This window comes from Mustela nivalis (assembly GCF_964662115.1).
Source record: "Mustela nivalis genome assembly, chromosome: 19".
In the NCBI taxonomy this organism is placed as follows: domain Eukaryota; kingdom Metazoa; phylum Chordata; class Mammalia; order Carnivora; family Mustelidae; genus Mustela; species Mustela nivalis.
The window spans coordinates 37,176,508-37,198,283 of NC_139038.1; the positions used below are offsets into that span (position 1 = coordinate 37,176,508).

Sequence of the window (21,776 nt, forward strand, 5' to 3'; positions counted from 1 at the left end):
AGGCCAGGGCTCTGGGGCAGCGTCCCTCACTGCCTGTTTGCTAAATAAGCAGGTAGCTGAACATGCAGGTGACTTGGGGGCCCGAAGCAATGTTTCCGTCCCCATACTTATTTGTATGGGATGAGGACCCCGCCCCCACCACCATGCGTCCCCATTGCCGTTAGCCCCGTTCTGTGTCTGCGGGATCCCTTCCCTCCACTTCAAGCAGGGTCTCCCTTTCAGAGTCCAAGGCAAAGTGCAGAGCCAGGCACCCACGGTCTGCCCACGGAGCAGACTGCTCTCCTTCGCATGTGAGAAGCGGACGGTCACCTGGAGACTTTGCACGTACCCTGCTCGGGGGACAGACCTACTTGCAATGTCCAAATACCCTCAAGATGGTGATTCTAAAATCAATGCGTCCTCCTTACAACATACAAGTCCACAAAAGGAGCATAAAGAAGAAACCCTTAAAGATCACCAGAACTGAGGGGTGCCTGGGGGGTTCAGTGGGTTGAGCCTCTGCCTTCGGCTCAGGTCATGATCCCAGGGTTCTGGGATCGAGCCCTGCATCGGGCTCTCTGCTCAGCGGGGATCCTGCTTCCTCCTCTCTCTCTCTGCCTGCCTCGCTGCCTCCTTGTGATCTCTGTCTGTCAAATAAATAAATAAAATCTTAAAAAAAAAATCACCAGAACCGAACTTTGAAGGAATTTCTTCATGTTGGACATCTGGGTTGTTGACCAATGTCCTTACACACGACACGTCTGGGGCACCTTCGAGGCTCCGTCAGCTAAGCGTCTGACTGGATCTCAGCTCAGGTCTTGATCTCAGTCACGGTCATGGGTTCCAGCTTCGAGCTCGCTTCGCACTGGGTGTACAGCCTACTGAAAAACAACAAAACACATCTTCGGGGGAATCTTTATAATCTCAGCACCTGCTCCCAAGCATTTCTTTGGCTAACGTGTCTACAGGCTCGATGCTTCCGTCAAATGGACTTCATGTCTTCAAAGGACTTTAAATGAGGAGGACGCCAGGGCTCTCCTCCAACAAAGGAAGAGGGACCCACCTCCCAGCCTGTTTTGACCCTGAGGGTGTCCACTTTCATATCCTTTGTAAACTTATAGGTTAAAAAATAACGCTTTTCAGGGGCGTGGGTGGCTCAGCGGGTTAAGCCTCTGCCTTCAGCTTGGGCCATGATCCCAGGGTCCTGGGATCGAGTCCCGCACTGAGTGTTTCTGGTTCAGCTGGGAGCCTGCTTCTCTCTCTCCCTCTGCCTACAACTCCCCCTGCTTGTGCTCTCTTGCTGTCAAATTAATAAAATCTTAAAAAAGGGGGGGGGGCGCCTGGGTGGCTCAGTGGGTTAAGCCGCTGCCTTCGGCTCAGGTCATGATCTCAGGGTCCTGGGAAGAGCCCCGCATCGGGCTCTCTGCTCAGCAGGGAGCCTGCTTCCTCCTCTCTCTCTCTCTGCCTGCCTTTCTGCCTACTTGTGATCTCTCTCTGTCAAATATATAAATAAAATCTTTTTTTTTAAAAAAAAGAGCTTCTCAGTTTGTAAAAGTGGTAATCTAACCATAACAACAAAAAAGTCAAAGCAGAAAACAAACAAACAAACAAACAAACGGACAGGGAAGGGAGCAATGTCCTAAATGCCCTCATGTGGAAGTAAGCATCGTTGCTTGGATGTTGCTGCAGAAGTCTGTTTGGGCAGGCAGGTTCAAGGGCAGGCCAGAGGAAGGATGGGGTAGGTGTGCGTCAGGGTGGGGTCCCGGACCCCAAGACCTCTGAACTCCAGGAAAGGAGAAGATGTTTACAAAGGGAATTCTTCTCTAAGTTTTGGACCCCTGCTATGGGGTGGGTCTCTCAAAGCAGAGAGGCAGATGGGTTTGAGACGATGGGGGTGGGGGCCTCAGTGGGCCTGGGGGAGGGGCTCTGGCCATCTGGAGGTGGGATGCACTGGCTCTGGAGTTTGGGAGAGGCTCCCAGCCAAGCCTCAGCCTGACTGGGTAATGTCCTGTGTTGGGTTAGATTGTAGTCCCCCCAAAAGGATATGTCCACCCAGAACCTCTGATGGGACCTTATTTGGAAAAAGGGTCTTCACAGGTAGGGATCCTGAGACACTCCTGGATAGAATGGGCAATGAACACAACAGCAGCCGTCCTTATGGAAGACGGGAAAAGAAGCCACAGTCACGGGGAACAGCGCAGGTGAGGGAGGAGGAGAGACTGCAGGGGTGTAGCTACGAGCCGAGAAGCACCCGGGCCAGCAGGCAGCCAACAGAGAGTAGAAGAAGCAAGGGATCTTGTCCTTCAGAGATTTCGGGCTGAATAAGGATTTATTTATTTGAGAGAGTGAGCACGAGCAGAGAGCAGAGCAGAGGGAGAGGGAGAAGCAGGCTCCCCGCTGAGCACAGAGCTCGCCCTGGGGCCCTGCACGGGGCTGGATCCGAGGACCCCGAGATCATGACCTGGGCCAAAGTCAGACGCTCAACCGACTGAGCCACCCAGGCGGCCCATGTAATTTGAACTGCGTAAAAGATTGGACAAAATGTGTGGTTTTCCAAAACAGGAGTTGCATTTCTCTGGGGAGAAGGAGAAAAAGTGTTTAGCTTAGAGCGGGGCATCAGTGAGAACCGGAGGCTTTCTTGTCTGCTGTGCCGCAGGCTGCAGAGCACAGAGGGGCCTCCCCAGTCCCCACATCCCGACGGGAGGGAGACCTGGTCCAGCCCCTCTCCTCTGCTGGGAGAAGGCCGCATTGTTTCTGCTCCTGGCAGCGAGGTCCAAGCACGTGCTCGGTGGGGATTACGGCCTCGCAAATCCTCTTGTGGGGAGCTCTCGCCCTGAGGGACAAAGGGCCTGTGTTGAGCCTCCCCAGGGCCAGTGCTGCGCCACGGGGGATGACGGAGGCCCCTCAGCAGGGGTGCATGTGTGCGTACGTGCAGGTCCTGTGTAAGGCCCTGTGTGTGGACAAAGTCGGGCAGGCGTGCGAGCTTGAGGGTGCGTCCGAGTGCGAGCACATGTGTGTGCACGTGAGTCCTGCCCTCTGAAAGTGTCCCTCGTGTGTGCTTTTTGGCACGTCCTGGCACCCCTGTCATCTAGGCAGCGACTGGCTCTTCTAGTCAACCCCCTAGGCAGTGCTCCCCTGAGTTCTACTCCCCAGTAGGATCCCCGGAGTTCTACCTCCCAGGCAGCGCTCCCCGGGGCTCTACCCCCCAGGTACTGCTCCCCGGGGCCTTCCCCCGCCCCCCAGGCAGTGCTCCCTGGGGTTCCGGTTCTCACAGATTCTCCTGGGCGCAAACCCAGCCAGCCTGGCACTAGGAAGGAGGCACCTGAGTTGGCAGCCACAACCACAAAAGCACCCAGCGATTGAGTGGGGTGAGAAACAGAGCCCCCTTTGTGCAACCCCCATCCCCTCCTCCCAAGCCACGTCTGCCAAGGTCCTGGGCCTCCGCCACCTCCACTGCCTCTGCCTCACAGGAGGCTCTGGGGCCTCAGGAGGGGATTGGCTGTCCCTGCCCCTTCCATCAGTGGGCCCGAGGACCTCTGGGAGGGCGAGGAGCATGGGGGCCAGGTGGGGAGCCCTTGGCTTTCAACCTGAGTCAGTGGAGGGTGGCTGAGCCATACGGGGCCTCTGCAGAGAGACCAGCGCAGGCCCAGAAGGAAGGGTCCTGTCCAAAGCAGCCCTCGCTCTCCCCACAGGGGGCTGGCTGGGGGATGCTGTGGACGGGACCGCCTCTCTTCCAGACTGGGGACCAGCGAGGCAGCAGGATTGCTGACTTTGTGGGTAAAGGGCCAGAGGACACACGTGGCAGGTTTTCTGGGTCACAGAGTGTCACAGTGGCCCAGCTCTGTGGGGAGACAGCAGCCCCAGACGACGTGCCCATGAATGGGCTTGGCTGTGTGCCTGGAACACTTTCTTTGGACCGTGACAGTGGAGTTTCACCGGCCTTTCATGTGTCACAAAGCGCTATTCTTTTGAGTTGTCTCTAACCTTCGAAAACTAAGAAGTGTTCTTAGCTCTTGGGCTGTGCACCATGGGGGTTGGAAGCGGGATGTGGCCGCGGGCCGTAGTTTGCTAACCCCTGGCCTGGGTACCTCGGAGGCACGTAGGGAGTGGAGGTCCCTTGAGACAGGGTCTCCATGCCGTGCCCAGTCCCCCAACACTGGCATCCTGGTGAAAGCAGGAGGAGGAGCCTGCGCGTCCAGACTGGGTCTGTGCACATAAAAGGCCATTCTCAGCACCCACTTCTTGTAACCTGATGGGACCCAATCTGCACTGAGCCTGGCTCCCGGCCCAGGCCACGCATCCCTCCTTTCCTGAGCCCGCAGAGTGCTCCCCTGCACTGCCAACACCATCATTTATGTGTCCGGTCACCAAATGGACAAGCGTGTTGTTTCTGATCTTTAGTGATTTCGGAGGACATGGCCCAAAACAACCCCGTCCACCTGGCAGCACAGATAAGGCCTGGATGGTCGGGCCCTTGCAGGAGAAGGCCCCCCGAATTCTCCTAACGCCCACGAGGGGGCTGTACCACAGCCCACGGACAGCAGATGACCTGATTGTCTGTTGGGGTGGTGGGAGCTCCCGGCAGCAAGCCCCACACGCAGGGAAGCCAAGATCTAGACGCAGTCTGGCTCCCGCGGCGGCGCTGGTAGGGGCCTGAGACCCGCAGCCCTCGACAAGTGGCCCGTTACCTCCCAGGTATGTCTGACCCTTAAGCCTGACGTCAGGAGTGCCCAGGGGCACTGGCCTAGAGAATCGCCCGTTCCCCAATCCTCTGCACCTGGGTCATCCCAAGGCCTGTTGCAGCCAGCCTGTCCCGGTACCGTCACTGTCTTCCAAGTGACATACCATGGAGGGACCGGCCTCTGGGGTCTCTTCCACCTGCAGCTGGGCACAAGGTCCAGCTCTCTCTGACGGTCCGGGCACAGCTGGGCCTGAGCTCCTGGAAGCCCACAAGACCCCAAGCTCCACAAAGGCCTGAACGAGGTCCTGGGGCCGGTTCTGCACAAGGCAGGAGCCCCGGTGGGCACCCGACTGCAGCTCCTCCATGGGGTACAGACCTGTCTGGCCAAGCTGGTGGGGGGGTGTCTCAGCAACCCCCCATTTAAAGTGCCATTCTAGTCCAGGTGCTGAGGAGGGAGACCCGGAGGTGGCAGAGAAACGCTCGTCACTGTCCCATTTTGTTTGTGTAGGCCATGAAGCCAAGATAATAAACACAGCGTGTCCGGGAGCCTCCCCCAGGACGGCTCTGGGATTCCCCCAGGAAGAGCGCTCACCGCCATTCCTTCCTGCTCCCCCCGTGGCCCTCACTCCTTCCTTCTGGATGGGGGCCCACGGGGATGAGGTGGGTATAAAGGACCGGGGGGAGAGTGCCCAGGCACAAGGCATTGTACCACTGGGACTGGGCGACAAGACTCACGGTCAGGTATGGTGGCACTCCCCTCCCACGATGGGACCTGGCGAGGTCCAAAGGGGGCCCCACTCAGAGGCAGGGGCCTGTCCTCTTCCCTCCAGGAGCCTTGGGACTCACCATCCAGAGGCCATGCTGCTGGGGCTGACTCTCGGCCTCCTGTGGAGCGCCACCTGCTGGGCAGAGCGTAAGTCTCACTGAGTCTGACCCCCCCAGCTTGCCCCCCACCGTGGGGAGGGGGGGTGGTGCATCCTCACCCCGGGCCCCAGCCCGTCCCCCGGGGAAGGCCACACTCACCCTTCGCCACAGACCGACGACTCCAGTCCTGGAGCCTCACGGCTGTTTTGAGGGCTGTGTCCAGCTCAGGGCAGGGACATGCTCCCCGTCAGCCTGTGGTGCCCTTCTCTTCCCCTGCTGGCTCCCCTCGTCCCTCTAGAGATGTATGGGGTCGGAGGAGGCACATATTTCAGCACCTCCAGTGACTGTGAAATCACCGGAGTCCGGGTGGCCGTGGATCTCATTGGCCTGGTGAAGAGGTGAGTAGGGCCAGGAGCGCCATCACCACGGCCTCAGCAGCCGGTGGAGGGGGCTTCGCACCTCGTCCCCGCATGCCTGTGCGGCGGCTCCGGATGACCCTGGGAGTTGCGGAGCCGGCAGCCGGCAGCCACCGCCCGCACGTCAGCCCCTCCCATTGTCTGCAAGTCCCCCTGGCTTCCCTGGGCTGATCTAAAAAGAGGGGGAGGGCCGCCTGGGTGGCTCAGTGGGTTAAAGCCTCTGCCTTCAGCTCAGGTCATGATCCCAGGGTCCTGGGATCAAGCCCCACATCAGGCTCTCTGCTCTGAGGGGAGCCTGCTTCCTCCTCTCTCTCTCTCTCTCTCTCTCTCTGCCTGCCTCTCTGCCTACTTGTGATCTCTGTCTGTCAAATAAATAAATAAAATCTTTAAAAAAAGAAAAAAAAAGAGGGGGAGATGATGCTCCTCCCTCCTTTCTCCCTTCAACCCCAAACAGCCTCAGTCTGAGAGGCTCGAGATACTCTGCTCCAGATGCCCAACGGGGAGCCCGGGGGTGGGCTGTCCGGGGGAGAGTCTGAGGAAAGGCAGGGACGTCAGAAAGGATACTGGCGGGACACAAGTCAGCAGAAATGTGTGAAGGCCCAGAGTTGGTCCCTGCCCTAACCTTGCTCCAGGCCCGGGCGGATCCGTGGTCTGCATACCCAGGGTCCTGGCGAGAGCAGTAGGCGTCAGAGGGAACAGAGCGCAGGTGGGGCCAGCGGGAGGAGGCGTGTGCAGGGAACAGGGAGGTCAGCGGGGCAGAGCTAGTCGGACTCCCCCAGGTGACCACGGGCGTCGCCTGCTTCTCAGGCCTGGGACCTGGTCTAGTCAGTAACTGGGGCTCAAAGTCCAAGCTGGGTCTGGGGACAGCTCCCCACTGTGTGCAGTGACAGCAGCTGACACCGCCCGCGGGGTCCCTTATGAATGATCTCGCTGACTGCTTTCAGAGAAGGAAACCAAGGCCTGGAGAGGCTGGGTGACCAGCCCAAGCCCACAAGGCCCGAAAGCATCAGAGCAGGGGTGTGAGGGCGACAGCTCTGTCCGCGGGCTGGGGATGTTTACCAGCAGTGAGGGGACTGCTGTCCTCGCAAGGGGACCGAGTGCCTGGGGAGTAGGGGCCAGCCCGGCTCTGGCCTCCAGCTACCCCCCCAACCCTGTCTCCCAGCATCCAGGTGCGATGTGGCAACTCCTGGGGCCCGGTGTTTGGCGCCTCGGGTGGGACGACCCAGGAGTTCCTACTGCAGCCGGGAGAACACATCAATACCATCTCCGGCTCCCACAGGGTGTTTATCCGGTTCCTGTTCATATCCACAGACTGGGGGCGCTATGCCATGTTTGGGCGGGAAAGTGGCAACACCTTCTTGGCCAGTGGGGATGGGAAGGTGCTCACAGGAATCTGTGGTCAGCATAAGATTTTAGGCCTTTCGGGCCTCTGCTTTCGCTGGGACTACCCTCCCGAGGAGGAGGAGGAGGAAGAGACCACTGCATCACCCCCTACCTCGACTAAATGCAAGTAGGGCTCCCGGTGAGCCGAGGGGGCTGAGGGGAGCTGAGTTGACCTCAGTTGGAATCCGGCAATAAATAATGCTTCTGCGAGAACGGCGGCTCCACGTGTGGTCCTTGGGCCCGGGGTGTGACCGAAGTTTTCCTGGTTGGCGGGGGACGAGGCTTCCGGAGTAGAGGTACAGGGTGCAGAAGGAGTGGGTCTGACGCCCCAGGCCTCGGGGATTCTGCCTGTGCAGACCTTGGGCCTTGGAGATCTCCCATCTTTCGGGAGTCTGGGCTCCAAGGACGCCCCCTACCCCGTCCTGACCCCAAACCTGTCCGTGGGCCTCTGACGGCCCAGACTCAGTCCTGGTCTTCACCGAGTGGGTGACAGGACTCAGGGAAGCCAGCCATTCACATCCCCGCTCGCTGAGCGCATCTCTGCCAGGGCCTGGGCTCCCTCAGCCCCTCACGGTTAAGAGAAGAGGCCAGGGGTCCGGCTGAAGGGTGCCCTGTGAGGAGTGGAGGCAGAAGCAGGTGGTGGCAGCTGCATTCACGGGGACACAGGCAGGGCACTGAGTCCGGCACCTGCGTAGAGGTAGAGGAATTGGGGGCGTGCTGCAGGGACCCTGCCTCCAGGGATCCTCCTTCCTTCAAGGGGGGACCCTACCTCACAGTGGTCCCCCACCCCTTCCGAAAGGAGGCAGCATCTGGGCCTGCAGGTGAAGGGACACCTGGCCTGGTGGAGACAGAGCCAAGGGCATTCCCGGCAGAGAGACCAGTAGGGCGAAGGCAGCTGAAGACAGGCTCCTGGAAGTGTGATTGTGAGAGAAGCCTGGGAGCTCGTGCAGACCCCGGGCACGCCTGTTCTTTGTGTGCCCCATCCCGAGCCCGGGATCCCACGTGAGAGCTAACCTCGAGTCCCAGCGACCTCCAGAAACAGGGCTTCCAAACACTGGGGGACGGTGACCGCAGGAAGGCAGGTTCTGCACTGCGCCACCGAGCACACGCACAGCCAAGGCTGGCTGCCGGCGCGGGCTGTCGGGTCCGGCTGCACCCGAGCGACCCCGTGGGCAAGGCCTCCAGCAGCTCCTGCCTGGAAAACGAGCAAACTGAGGCACAGAGAGCCCAGCAGCCTGGCCTGCATCACACAGTGGCGGGCAGCAAGGCCGGGGTTCACTTGGGCTGGGAACCCCAGACCCTTGCTGACATTTTTCTCTGTTCTGCTTCTTACCCTTTGAAAGGCTGCTTGGGACCCACTTTGTGGTTCTCGTCTGGGGTCCGTGGGCAAATTTCAGAGAATCCATGAATGTGGCTGGGGGTGGGGGGAAAGATACCTGTTTATTTTGGGTGTTTCCTACTGGAAATTCGGTGTTTCCTTCACATCTGCGTGTGACCACACCACGCTCATCAGCAGTGTTCATGACCTTGACAATGACACTTGTCCGGACTTCAAAGTTACAGGCATTTTCAGATGTGCCCCGGGATCTGTCAGTAGTAAAGGGGATTTGGAGAATTTGTGAGGACACATTTTGACGAGCTCATCTGACTGTTTTCCTCCAGTGTTGTAGAAAAGCCCCTGGACTGGGGCTCTCCACCCTCCCTCGACAGCGGCTCCCTGGTGCCCGAGGTCAAGCGTCATTTCTTGCCCCTGGATTGCTCAAAGGAAAATCTCTTTTCAGTAGGAGACTCCTGACCCTTTCCACAGGGGATTTTCTCAGGGCTGGCAGCTTCAAGGGAGGACCCTACCTCCCAGTGGCCCCCCACCCCTGTATGGCAACAAGGACGGTCAGAAATGGGACAGTGTTGAAGAGGGTAAGCAGTCGCTGCCTTGTGACCAGATCAGACGGGAAGGGAGGAGGACAGGCGAGAGGGCAGGGGCTGGAGAAGGAGGAGACGCAGACAAAGGGGCTGGCTCCGGGCAGTCAGACCCACTGACTGCAAAGCACAGGCCTAGAGATGACCCGACGGCCATCCCCCCAAGCTCCCGGCTCCGGCTCCTTCCCACTCTGATATTCCCAGACGCCTCTCAAGGAGGGTTGCCAGATACACAAATTTCAGCATTTCAGATAAATAAATAATGTTTTACCGAAGTAAGTATCAACCACTGCATTTTTAAAAGTGTAACTACAGGGGCACCTGGGTGCCTCAGTGGGTTAAAGCCTCTGCCTTCGGCTCGAGTCATGATCTCAGGGTCCTGGGATCGAGCCCCGCATCGGGCTCTCTGCTCAGGGGGAGCCTGTTTTCTCTCTCTCTCTCTGCCTGCCTCTCTGCCTACTTGTGGATCTCTGTCTGTCAAATAAATAAATAAAATCTTAAAAAAAAAATAAAAGTGTAACTACATCCTAAATATATATATATGTAAATATAAAAAATATTTATTTATTTATTTTTAAATATAAGTATATCCCAGACACTGCACGGGATATACGTTATACTAAAGGGTTTTTTTGTGTTTTCCTGGAATTCAAATTTAACTGGGGCTTCTGTATTTTCATTTGCTGGATCTGGCAACCCTAACCCAAGACACATCGTGTGCTGCCAGAGGAGGGGTCCTTAGACAAGCCAGTGGGAGCGGTCAGGAATGGAACCGTCAGGAACATGGGCCCTTCTAGGACAGGGCAAGGGACCTGTGGAGGGGACGGAGTTGAGTGTGACGAGCGGAGACCTAGGGAGGTCTGGGGACTGAGAGTTCTCCTGAGGGGGTGCCTGCCGCTGACCTCTGAGACCCTGAGGCCCCAGAAAGAGGGGATCCTTCACTCGCTCCCATCCCGATGCCCCGCACTTATGATTCTTCCTGAGCTTTCAGTGCTTTTATCAGCAGCCTGCCCCGAAGCCTGTGTCCTTCCCTCCTCCCTCCAGCACCCCAGGCCATGGCGGGGCAGGGGGCCCAGGTCAGGCCTGCTCTGGGGGCTTCAGCTTCGGGAAGTACTGCAGAGTCAGCACATCTGGGGACCCTCTGGAGCCCCGAGTTTTGCTCAGCCCTTGCCTAGATCTGGATCCCCAGCTCTCCCCTACTCTCCTCTGCCCCACGTATCCGTGGGAGCTCCCTCAGTGCCTCTCAAGGGCAGGTGTGTCTCGAAAATGTGTCTGGAAGATGGGAAGCAGGAGGCGGGGGCGGGGGTGGGGGTGAGGGGGGACAGAAAGGAGAGAGGGCGGGTCCAGCTCTGTCACCTCTGTCACTGGGCAGGTGTGCCAGGCTGCGGGCTGCATGCGGGACAGCTGGGGGAGGGGCAGGGAGGGGCCACGTCTTGGGGGGTGGGGGAGTGGGCTGCAGGCAGGACCAGAGAGGCCAGGAGGCCTCAAGGTCAGGAGCAACAGGACACGGAAGGAGCTCCCAGGAGGTTCTGCAGAGGCGAGGTTGGGAGGGAGGGGTCCTGTAGGCTGGGCACAAGGACATGAGGGGAACCTGTGTTTCCTACAGGCTTCAGAGACTTAATGAGAAGATGGCACCCAGGACAGTGTCATGGGGTGTCACCCACACAGCTGCACAGAAGGGCCCCGCTTTGGCTGGGTGCTCTGACATCATCATCCTGAAGTTCTTGACAAGTTGTGACTCAAGGAGCCCTGTGTTTTCACTGCACGCTGGGCATTCGAAGTCTGCAGCGGGTCCAAGGAGAGAGTGTTTCCTGAGGCCCCTTTCCGCCCTGCTCCCTGAGCCAGTCCCCAGATGGGCCAATCATGCCTCCTCTTCTGCTCCGGCCTCGCCTCCAAACGCCATGCAGGTCCCGCCAGCTGCACGTGGGCTGAGCCCCTCGCCCGGGCGCTGCCCAACCGCCCCCACCGTGAGGGGCACTGAAGATGGCACTTCTGGCACGGGCACTTGCTGCATTCCAGCTCCCAGCCCCCAGGAAGTGAGCCCTACAGCCCAGCCAAGCCCACAGGACATGGGGAGAGCAAAGGAGGGGTGGGGAGGGATGGTCACCCATGGTGACATTAACCGAGGCGAGGGATGGCCCAAAGCTGAGGGGCTCGTGTTGGCTCTGAGCACCCAAGCTGCACCGGCCGAGCCCTGGACGGGGGCGAAAAAAAAAGCAAACAGGTCCTGCCTGAGACGGGCCCCTCGGGCCCCTCGAGGGGGCAGAGATGTCGAAGCATCTGCCTAGAGCAAGAGAACACTTTCTGCCCCAGGGATTTACTTGCCTAAGCTCGTCTGCGGTCCCCTCCCCGCTGCAGCTTCCGGGGACTCATAGGTGGCCTGCTGTCCCAGCACTCCCTCGGCCCAGGCCTCACAAGGTCACATCCCTGCTTCAGTCCCATCTCACAGCTGAAGAATCAGCTGGGGACACATTTAGCACCTTCCCCGAGGTCACTCAGGGAGTCAGCGGCCAAGGCCAGACTCAATCCCAGGGACAAGTCGTGAGCAGGACCTTCACTGCTGCCCATCCCACCCCCACAGACATGCCAGAGGACAGACACTCGACATCGGGCTCCCGGCGCCCCTGGGCTCCTTGTCCCTCCCAGCCAGCTCCTGCCCCTTCCCTGGCCCTGCTTCTCCTGAAGGTCTCCCAGCGCACAGCCGCATGCCCCTGGCTCCCTCTGATGCCAGAGCAGGGGCACCACCCACTCGTCCCTGTAGCATATGCCCGGGGGCTCCCCGCCCCTGGCACTCCTGGCTGACGGGAAGGGGCGGCCAACCCTGGGGAGGGGGCCGGGGTGGCGATGGGCAGCCTCCCCCCAAGGCCTGGGAGAGTCTCCCCGTAGGGCTGCTGGGATGACAGGAGTGGGGGCCGAGGGCCCAGAGGGGCCAGCTGAGCCCTCCAGTGAGCTGCTCTCAGGAAAGGGCACCCGGAGGCCGCTGACAAAGGGCTCGTGGTTCCACCGCTGAGCCCCAGGCTGGGAACCCTTTTGCGGGTTTGGCTGCCCTTTCAGGTTCCTCCTTTCCGCCTCCCAGAGGCACCTTCTGGGAAGGAGGGAGGGAGGGAGGGCCGGGATCTCGTCTGGCTAAGAACCAGGACTGCCCCAGGGACCAGGCAGCCAGAGCTTGCTTTATCGTCACCATTGCCCCATCACCCAGCCGAGCACTGGGCTATCGTCTCATCCGATCCTACAGAGAGTGAGCGACGTTTGCCCAGTTTTACAGATGAGCCGACGGGGAGCCCAGGAGGGGAAGTAATGGGTGAGCCTTCCACACACCAGAGCTGGGGTCCCCGAACAGAGCCCCAGACCCGAGCTCGTGGATGAGGAGGCCAGAAGCCCACAGCCAGCGGCTCCCTACCAGCAAGACGTCGGGGTCCTCGGTGACGGGCTTGCTCGCTGTTTCCAGGGCCTTGGGTCCATCAGGAGGCTGCACAAGAAGACCAGCCAGTCACAGTGACTTCTCTGGTGACAGAGGGTATTCGGTATGAAGCTCTGTTTTACAGATGGGGCGCTTCTCCAGGGAGGACCGGGACGGGGCAGAGCGGGCCCCTGACCCTGGGGAGACTCTCCGTCCGGGAACTCAGCTTCATGGAGAGCCACAGACTGTCCCACGGCTAGGGCCAACGCCCTCGGCTTAGGGCCGTGCTTCCCACTGGGGGTGATGGTGCCCACAGGGGACTTCCAGCCATGTTGGGAGACATTTTGGGTTGTCACAACCAAGTAGGTGTCACAGACCTCGTGGAGATAGAGGCCAGGGACATCGGCACATACCCTACAACACACAGGATGGCCCCCACAAACACAGAGGCAAAAAGGAACTCTCTGCCCCCAAACTGCGGGAGGCCAAGGCTGAGAACCACGGGCTAGGTGCTTCGGTCTGTCCCACAGCCCGCTCCCTTCCACCCCTCGTGAGTCTGATGGCGTCCAGAGTGGCATCCATCTCCCTGGAGCTCCAAACCTCACAGCCGGAGGTCTGAGCCCCCATCCCGGCATGCCTTTGGGCCCGGAGTATCTTCTCTGGGATCCTGCTCCCCAACCCTGGTCCCCATTGCTCTGGGCTTTCCAGCGAAGGGGTGTTCAGTGACGCTTTCCCTATCAATTCATGGCTGCATGAGGCTGGCAGATACTTTTTATTTTTTAAAGATTTTATTTATTTATTTGACAGAGAGAGATCACAAGTAGGCAGAGAGAGAGAGGGGAGGAAGCAAGCTCCCTGCCGAGCAGAGAGCCCGATGCGGGACTCTATTCCAGGACCCTGAGATCATGACCTGAGCCGAAGGCAGCGGCTTAACCCACTGAGCCACCCAGGCGCCCCCTGGCAGATACTTTTATTGTGGTGAAAGACACATGAGATTTGCCACGGAAGCCATTTTAAAGCATATGCCGTGGCGACACTTAGGGCCTGTGTTGCCGTGTGGCATTGCCGCGGTCCCCCAGCCCCAGAAGCTCCTCAGTGCTCCAACGGGGGCCCCAGACCCCAAACCCAGGAAGCGTTCACTCCGGGTACTTCCCAGCTGTCTGATGGACCTCAGACCGGTTGCACAGAGAAGTCTGCTCCCTGCTTTGGTGTCTGCGTGCGGACGGTTTTGTCGAGTTAGGTCTGGTGCCCGCGACAGTGCTGAGGGTCAGCCACGTTCCCCTTGAGTTTTCCTGTTCTGGTTTCCCAAAGTGAAACGCATGCAGTGAAACGCAGCTACGTTCACAGTGAAGTCTGATAAAAATTTGACAGACGTACCCAGCGGTGTCACTGCCACTACGCTCAAAACAGAGAAAGTGTCTGTCACCGCTGCAGGACCCCTGGAGCCCATCTTCTCCCAAATCCAGGTCCAGAGAACCACTCATCTGGTTTGTTTTCTCCCTCTAAATTGTGTTGTCTTCTCTAAAACTTCAAATCAGCAAGGTCACATGGTACGTGCTCCTATATGTCCAGCCTCCTCTGCCCAGCGCCCTGGCTCAGTTTGTCCCTGTGACTCAGACCTCACTGGTTCCCTCCCTGTCGAGCGTAGCACCGTGTGCATCTGTCTGCGGACCAGCCGACCGACAGCGGGGCGGGCTGTCTGGGATGTTATGAATAAAGCTTCTGTGGATGTGCGTGCACGAATCTTTGGGACACGCCGTTTCCATTGCTCCCGGGGGAACGTCCAGCAGTGGGATTGATGGCTCACGTGGTCAGCGCAGGTTTAAGTTAAGAAGAAATGGCAAGACAGCTTTCCAGGGTGGTGGGCCATTCTGCGTTCCCAACGGCAGCACCCGCGCCCTCCAGGCGGCCAGCACTTGGCATTGTCAAGCTCCCACATTTAGGCCATTCGGGCACTGCCGCCACAGAATGTCTTTCTACACCTCTGTTGCCTGCTCCCCTGGTCTTCCTCGCTGACGTCTCACACCGAACCTTTGCCGAGTTGTTTGGTATTTTATACGGAGCTCCCTTTTCCTCTGGCTGTCATCCGGTGTATGAGGTGAAGGGAGCAGTGGGTGACTTGCTGACGACTCAGTAAGGAGAGCTCCAGCCCATTCCCGGCTTCACCTGGGGTGGCCTGGGCGCACCCTCGGGCCCCCCAGGGACGTGCGCCCAGTGTGTCTGTTCTGTGGAAGCATTTTCTCCGAGGCCTTAACTTTGTCACTGAAAGTTTGAAAGGTCCCTGCCACTGTGACACCAAGGTCCCTCGATGAAGAGGCTAAAGACATTTCGGATGTTCCCAAATTGGCAAAACACTGGCAGCTGGGGGAGAGGGAACAGAAGCTGCCATCAACTCTTCCATGAAATGCAGTTCTGGAATGTTTTTTCTCATTACAAAAGTCCTACGTGTACACTGCAGGAATTACACTGGAAAGAAGTCCCACTACCCAGAGGGACCCACTGCTGACATTCTGGTGTATCTACTTCCGGTGTTTTATTTTAAGATTTTCTTTTAAAGATTTTATTTATTTATTTGACAGAGATCACAAGTAGGCAGAGAGGCAGGGAGAGAGAGAGAGAGAAGCAGGCTTCCCGCCTAGCAGAGAGCCCGATGCGGGACTCGATCCCAGGACCCCGAGATCATGACCCGAACCGAAGGCAATGGCTTAACCCACTGAGCCACCCAGGCGCCCTAAGATTTTTTTTTTCTTTATTCATTGGAGAGAGAAACAGAAAGGCAGAGCATAAGCACAGGGAGAGGGAGAAGCAGACTCATCGCTGAGCAGGGAGCCTGACACGGGGCTCAATCCCCGGACCTGGAGATCATGACCCGAGCTGAAGATACATGCTTAACCCACTGAGCCACCTAGGCAGACCAACTTCTAGGGTTTTAAAATGCATTTAGGCAGGGTCCCTGGCCGGCTCAGTTGGAGGAGCGTGTAACCCTTGATCTCGGGCTTGTGGGTTCAAGCCCTACATTGGGTATAAAGAATACTAAAAAATAGGGGCACCTCGGTGGCTCAGTGTGTTAAAGCCTCTGCCTTTGCCTCGGGTCATGATCTCAGGGTCCTGGGATCGAGCCCTGCACTGGGCTCTCTGCTCAGCAGGGAGCCTGCTTCCTCCTCTCTCTCTGCCTACTTGTGATCTTTGTCTGTCAAATAAATAAATCTTTAAAAAAAATACTAAAAAATAAACTTAAAAAAAAATAGGATGGATTCAGGCGTATAAAGGGTTAAGTGTGATGAACAGGGCTCCTGGCTATAGAAGCTGGCGGTAGGGAAGAAAGAATCTGAGGCCAAAGAGGTTCAGGAGAAAAGCTACCGGGGGCGACCTGGACCTAGACAGGAGACGAGAGACGCAGCCCCCGTTGTTTGTAGGGGGTCGTGTGGGAGCTGAGGCTCAGGGGTGCCGGGCAGAGTAATTCTGAGCCAGAGGCCACCGGCCCTCGAGTGCACACGTGTCCGTATGGATCTTTCTCCTGGAACCAGGGGACTGGCGGACGGACGCACAGAGCAACGCTAACATCCATCATGCACCTGCTCGGGGCCAGGCCCGACGCTCGGTGGCTTCCCAAGCGCTCCTGCACGAACCCTGGCACACACCTGCGGGGCGGGCACTACACTCCCATCTTCCTGGGGGTTCCTGTGCCCCAAGGGCCCGGGGCTTCAGCACACCACAGCACGGGCTTCTCGCAGGCTGGGTCCTCCCATCTGTGACTTCCTTCTCGGTGACTCACAACAAGCTCAGAGATGAGGTCCCTGCCAGACCTGAGCCCGCGGTCCAGGCTGAAGAAGGGGCTGTTTATCCTGTGCCAGGGTCCTCTTCCTCACAGCTGGCTTTCATGCCAAAGTCAGCCTTCAGGGGACACCTGGGTGGCTCAGTTGGTTAAGCAGCTGCCTTCGGCTCGGGTCATGATCCCAGCGTCCTGGGATCAAGTCCCACATCGGGCTCCTTGCTCCGCAGGAAGCCTGCTTCTCCCTCTGACTCTGCCTGCCATTCTGTCTGCCTGTGCTCGCTCTTGCTGTCTCTCTCTCTCTGACAAATAAATAAATAAAATCTTTAAAAAAAAAAAAAAGTCAGCCTTCAGGAACATTCGAGTAAATGTAACTACTTCCTTATCCATGTACTGGCTCCACCGCCACACGAACCTTTCCTTCTTATACAACATTGAGCTGTGCGGCTCCTGGCCCTAATGTGTCTCTGGGAGGTACCCAGACTCAGCCCAGGGCCTACTAGGCCTCCCAGGGTCCACCAACTCATCAATCATGACTGGGGAGTGTCCCAGGAGATATTCTTTTTTTTTTTTTTTTTAAAGATTTTATTTATTTATTTGACAGACAGAGATCGCAAGTAGGCAGAGAGGCAGGCACAGAGAGAGGAGGAAGCAGGTTCCCTGCTGAGCAGAGAGCCCGATGCGGGGCTAGATCCCAGGACCCTGGGATCATGACCTGAGCCGAAGGCAGAGGCTTTAACCCCCTGAGCCACCCAGGTGTCCCCCTGGGAGATATTCTGTTGTGAGGGCGGATGCACGGCAACTAGGGGCCAGGGGCTGAATGAGAGCCCTCCATGCTTGCCTCCCACCCCGCCTCCTCAGGGCCAGGACCCACCCGCTCCCCTCACTAGGATCCAGGAACCCCTATGCTCCTCACTGGGCACAGGACAGCTTACCCCACCCCTTGCCAGGCACCAGGACCCCCTACGCCCCACCCCACCAGGAACCCGGACCCCCTACTCCAGCCCCAAGCACAAGAGAACCTCCTTTGTCTGCTGCAGTCAGTGGGGGTCAGGGGTGGGGTGTTACGATCAGAAAGGTCAGTCTTCTAAATCCTCCCCACACACCACCTCTGGGGGGACCCGAGGGACAGAGACAAAGGGGCTTGTGTCTGGGCTGCAGTGGTAAACAGCTGGGAAAATCTTCCCGTGGGTTTGGCGGCAGGTTTGGGCTCCTTCCCTCTCATTGGTCTTGGGAGAGGGAGGAGGCTAGGGGGTGGGAGGCGTTGGCGGGAGTCACCTGTGGGGGTCAGGAGCTGAGTAGTCTCACTGCCTACCTACCGCCCTGAAAGTCTGGGCTCCCAGGAGCACGCACAGACCTGCGCACACATGCACACACATGCACGCCCATAATGGACATGCGCAGCACACGGGATGTGGTACCACGGCCCTGGGCAGTCAGCGGTCACCTGGGAGATGGGTCCTCGGCCCTGGACAGTGAACTGCAGCTCCTGGGTGGTGGGGATGACGCTGGGACACGGCCATTATCAAATGCAGCAAAGAGGCCGAGGAAGTGAGGGACATTACCTGTGATCCTCCCTGTCCTCTCCTCACTGCTTTCTGGAAGGGCCTCGTGCAGAGGAAAGAGCTGGAGGTTTAACAAAAGAGCACAGAGAAGTGAGCAGCAAGAGGAAGTCACCAGGAGGGACAGACTCAGCAGGGCCGGAAGCCCTGTCCAGGAGGCAGAGGAAGGGGGGGGAGGGGAGGGACAGCAGAGGAGAGGCTCTGAGGGGCACTCGACAGGGCCAGGGAACATCCCAGAACATGTCCAGTGTGTGGCTGAGGCAGCAAGCCTTCTGGGCAGCTTCCCCGAGGCTGCTGGGGCTGGTCTGGGCCCCAAAGGGCCGATGCCGCAGGACCATCCCACATATCTGCCCCGCACTGTCCTCTCCCCCAGCCAGGGCTCCAGTCAGCCCCGAACTCCCTCCTCCACAGAATGTTTCAGAGACACCCCCAGGGAGAGGAGGGGCAAGGGGACACCGTGGCTGCCTCTCTCAGCCCTCCGCAGACTAACTGGACTGAAAGCAGGTCCCCCTTGCCTCACAGAGGCCAAGGGAGCTTATCGGGATGGAGGGTGTGCGAATGCCCAAATGCTGAGCCGGTCCCACAGGTCTGGCTTTGTCCCTGCTTCAAACACACATTACCAAGCTGGCAATGGTTGCCAGGGCCCTGGGAGCAGCCCCTGGGTCACTGGCAGGGAGGGTAGGGGGTGGTGGTTGTGCCACTGGCCAGAGTGAGGAGATTCAGTCCTAAATGCCCAGCTGGCAGCCATGGTGACAGGCCAGGGGTGCAGAGACTGAAAATCGGGGGGTTCTGAGAGGCCGGGAGCCCTGGCAGCTGAGTCACTGCTGGGTGGACTGCAGAGTTCTCCAGCTCTAAGGACACTTCTGGGAACACAGATCACGTTAAGAAACAAAATCCAGAGGAGGAAACGTGAAGACTGGCTTGCGTTATCAGCGATGTGCGGGCCTGGCAGTGGGGAGCTCGGGGCTGCACCCAATGGAGAATGTTTAGGAGAAGCGGGGGCAGGGAGTGAGCAGCACAGGAAAGGAAGGATGGCTCTGGGGAAGGCTGCTTTCCCCCTGGGGCAGGACAGGGGTCTGAGGTGGCTTTCCACACCTTCTTTAGGGGATGGCCAGGCTTGGGAGGGCAGATGACCTCACCAGTGCCTGCCAAAAAGCTCCCACCAGCCGCTTAAGACCATGTTTCTGGGGGTGCCCGGGTGGCTCAGTTGGTGAAGCGTCTGCCTTTGGCTCAGGTCATGTTCCTAAGCTTGGGATCAAGTCCCGAGTCGGGCTCCCTGCTCAGCGGCGAGCCTGCTGCTCCCCGTGCTTGTGTTCTCTCTCTCTCACAAACAAATAAAATCTTAAAAAAAAAAAAAAACTTTTAAAAAAAGATTGTTTCTGGGGGAGCCACGCGTGTCGGGTGTTAAACTCCAGGTGGGAGACTTGGCCCAAGTGATACCATTTGGGGCCTGGGATTTCTTTTTTAAAGATTTTTTTTTTTTTAACTTATTTGACAGAGATCACAAGTAGGTAGAGAGGCAGGCAGAGAGCAGGGTTGGGGGGGGGCGGCTCCCTGATGAGCAGAGAGCCTGACGTGAGGCTCGATCCCAGGACCCTGAGATCATGACCAGAGTCGAAGGCAAAGGCTTTAACCCACTGGGCCACCCAGGTGCCCCTTGGATTTCTTTTTAACAATAATCCCAGCAGGAAAGGCATCACCCTAGACTGCCTCAATTGAGCCTAGGCTATCCTCCGCACAAGCAGGAGAAATGCCTCTCATACTCCCTGGGGTAAAGGACTACCTCTTCATGGTCTACCACGGTCAGACGCTGTCCTGACCCACTCGGGCTGCGACTGCACAGACCGGGGCAGGGTGGTGCAGACAAGCAGTTGTGTCCCCACCATTCTGGCTGCTGGGAGTCGGAAAGCAGGCGTCACAGGGATAGGCTGCTCTCTCCCAGGCCCTCAGGCAGCCTCTGCTTCACACGGTCCAACCCATCAATGCACTGGGAAGCGTGTGTGTTTCCCTGAGACCTGTAAGCTGCTCTAGTCCACTGAGAGGGTTGGGGAGGAGGGACCGAGGGGGAGGAGGGACCGAGGAGGAGGAGGGACCGAGGAGGAGGAGGGATGTTCCACTCTGCAGGCTGTGATTGGAAGCACAGGACTGGGGACTGGCGTCTGGGGAGGGGCTGGGGCTGAGTCCCTCACCTGTGGGGCTGCTGCTGTCCCTGGGTGGACTGTGTCATGACTGGGCTGAAATCTGGGCACCCCCTGGTATCTGAGGAGCCCGGTGCTCGCCACGCTGCAACCGGCTCTGGGAACCTTAAAAAAATCGTGGCATGTGCTTTTGTAAAATACAATAATATAATTGTAAACTACAATAAAAATGAGTAACTAACAAATAGGAGGGGGGAGAAGACATAAAACACATACCTACATTTTCTATAAAAATAAAAATAGGGGGCCCCTGGGTGGCTCAATGGGTTAAAGCTCTGCCTTTGGCTTGGGTCATGATCTCAGGGTCCTGGGATCGAGCCCCACATCGGGCTCCTGGCTCAGCGGGGAGTCTGCTTCTCCCTCTTTCCTGCTTTGTCTCTCTCTAATAAAGAAATAAAATCTTAAAAAAAAAAACACTAAATATACACACAGTTTATGACCCAGCCATTCCACTTCCAGGTGTTGGCTCAGCGGAAGTGAAAACACGTCCACATGTGAACACTTCCAAGTGTTCACAGAGCTTTAGGGGGAAACAGCCAAACCCAGAAACAACCCAAGGGCCCATCAACACGAGAATGGGTGAGGTCTCTCAGTGCTGTGGCCTCTCAGGAACACCCGGGCACACCACCGGCAATAAGGGCACACCGCCACCGGGGGAGCCCCCACAGACATCCCGCTGAAGCCGAAGAAGCCAGGCCCAAGACAGGACTTGCTGGGTGACTCTGTTTACCTCAAATACCAGGAAGGACAGAAGGCAGATCAGTGGTCACTCGGGGACTGGGAGGTGGGATAGGGGAACTGACCCGGAAGGGGCACAAGGAGGATTTGGGGGTGACTGAAACTCTCTGCAACATAGTATGTTAAACAGTAATACATGTCCCAGGGAAGGAAACCGTCCAAAGGAAGAAGAGGGGAGGGAGGGAAGGCTGCTCTTGTAAACAGGATGGTGACATGGTGGCATCTGAGCGCAGATCTGTGGTTAGTGGAGCCTGCAGTCACGTGGGGGAAGCGGAGACTGCAGGTGCAAAGGCCCTGAGGCAGAAGCATGCCTGTGGTGTTCGAGTGCACACCTGGGAGCCCTGCAGCTGCAGCTCCCTGACTGAGGGGGAGGGGGCGGGGAGGCCAGAAGGATGACGTCATTTCCTCTGAGGGAGGTGAGGAGCCCACAGAGGGTTCTGAAGGGTGGCGTGAGACTCAGGCTTGGAGACAGCCAGTTTCAGAGCTGTGCAGCTGTGCAGAGACGAGGCTGCTGGAGCCAGAGCAGAAGCAGGGAGCCCAGTGAGGAGGCCACTGCCGAAACGCAGGACCTGGTGGAGAACAACCAGGCCGGTGGAGGAATGAGTGGCCATATCTGGACATATATCCTGGATGGAGGAAAACCAAAAGGATTGGCTGATGGCCTGAATGTAGACCAGGAGGGCAAGAGAGGAGGCAGGGGGTGCCCACGGCAGCCACTACCTGCTCTCCGCCCCTGCGGCGCTGGGAATTGGCAAGTCCCCTCAGCTTGCTCACAGGGCGTCTGCAGGCCTCACGGGGCGTCTGCTCCTCTCAGTGGCTGAGCAAATCCTCCCGATTGATCGGGCACCGTACAGTGTGTTTTCTCT

General features: G+C 58.1%; 1 protein-coding gene across 1 annotated transcript; it reads left to right on the forward strand.

The window, feature by feature from the left end:
* The first annotated feature begins 5,287 nt into the window (after positions 1 to 5,287).
* On the forward strand, positions 5,288 to 7,536 carry ZG16B (zymogen granule protein 16B). Its single transcript, XM_082713421.1, has 4 exons — positions 5,288 to 5,401; positions 5,491 to 5,573; positions 5,823 to 5,922; positions 7,103 to 7,536. Exons 2-4 carry the CDS (start codon positions 5,519 to 5,521, stop codon positions 7,452 to 7,454), a joined length of 507 nt encoding a protein of 168 aa, XP_082569547.1. The 5' UTR covers positions 5,288 to 5,401; positions 5,491 to 5,518; the 3' UTR covers positions 7,455 to 7,536.
* Positions 7,537 to 21,776: the final 14,240 nt, after the last annotated feature.

Bases quoted from the DNA above. Each gene is read 5' to 3' on its own strand.
- ZG16B (XM_082713421.1), top strand. From the start codon at position 5,519: ATGCTGCTGGGGCTGACTCTCGGCCTCCTGTGGAGCGCCACCTGCTGG. The intron at 5,574-5,822 runs GTAAGTCTCACT...TCGTCCCTCTAG, and splicing joins CGCCACCTGCTGGGCAGAGC to AGATGTATGGGGTCGGAGGA. The intron at 5,923-7,102 runs GTGAGTAGGGCC...CCTGTCTCCCAG, and splicing joins CTCATTGGCCTGGTGAAGAG to CATCCAGGTGCGATGTGGCA.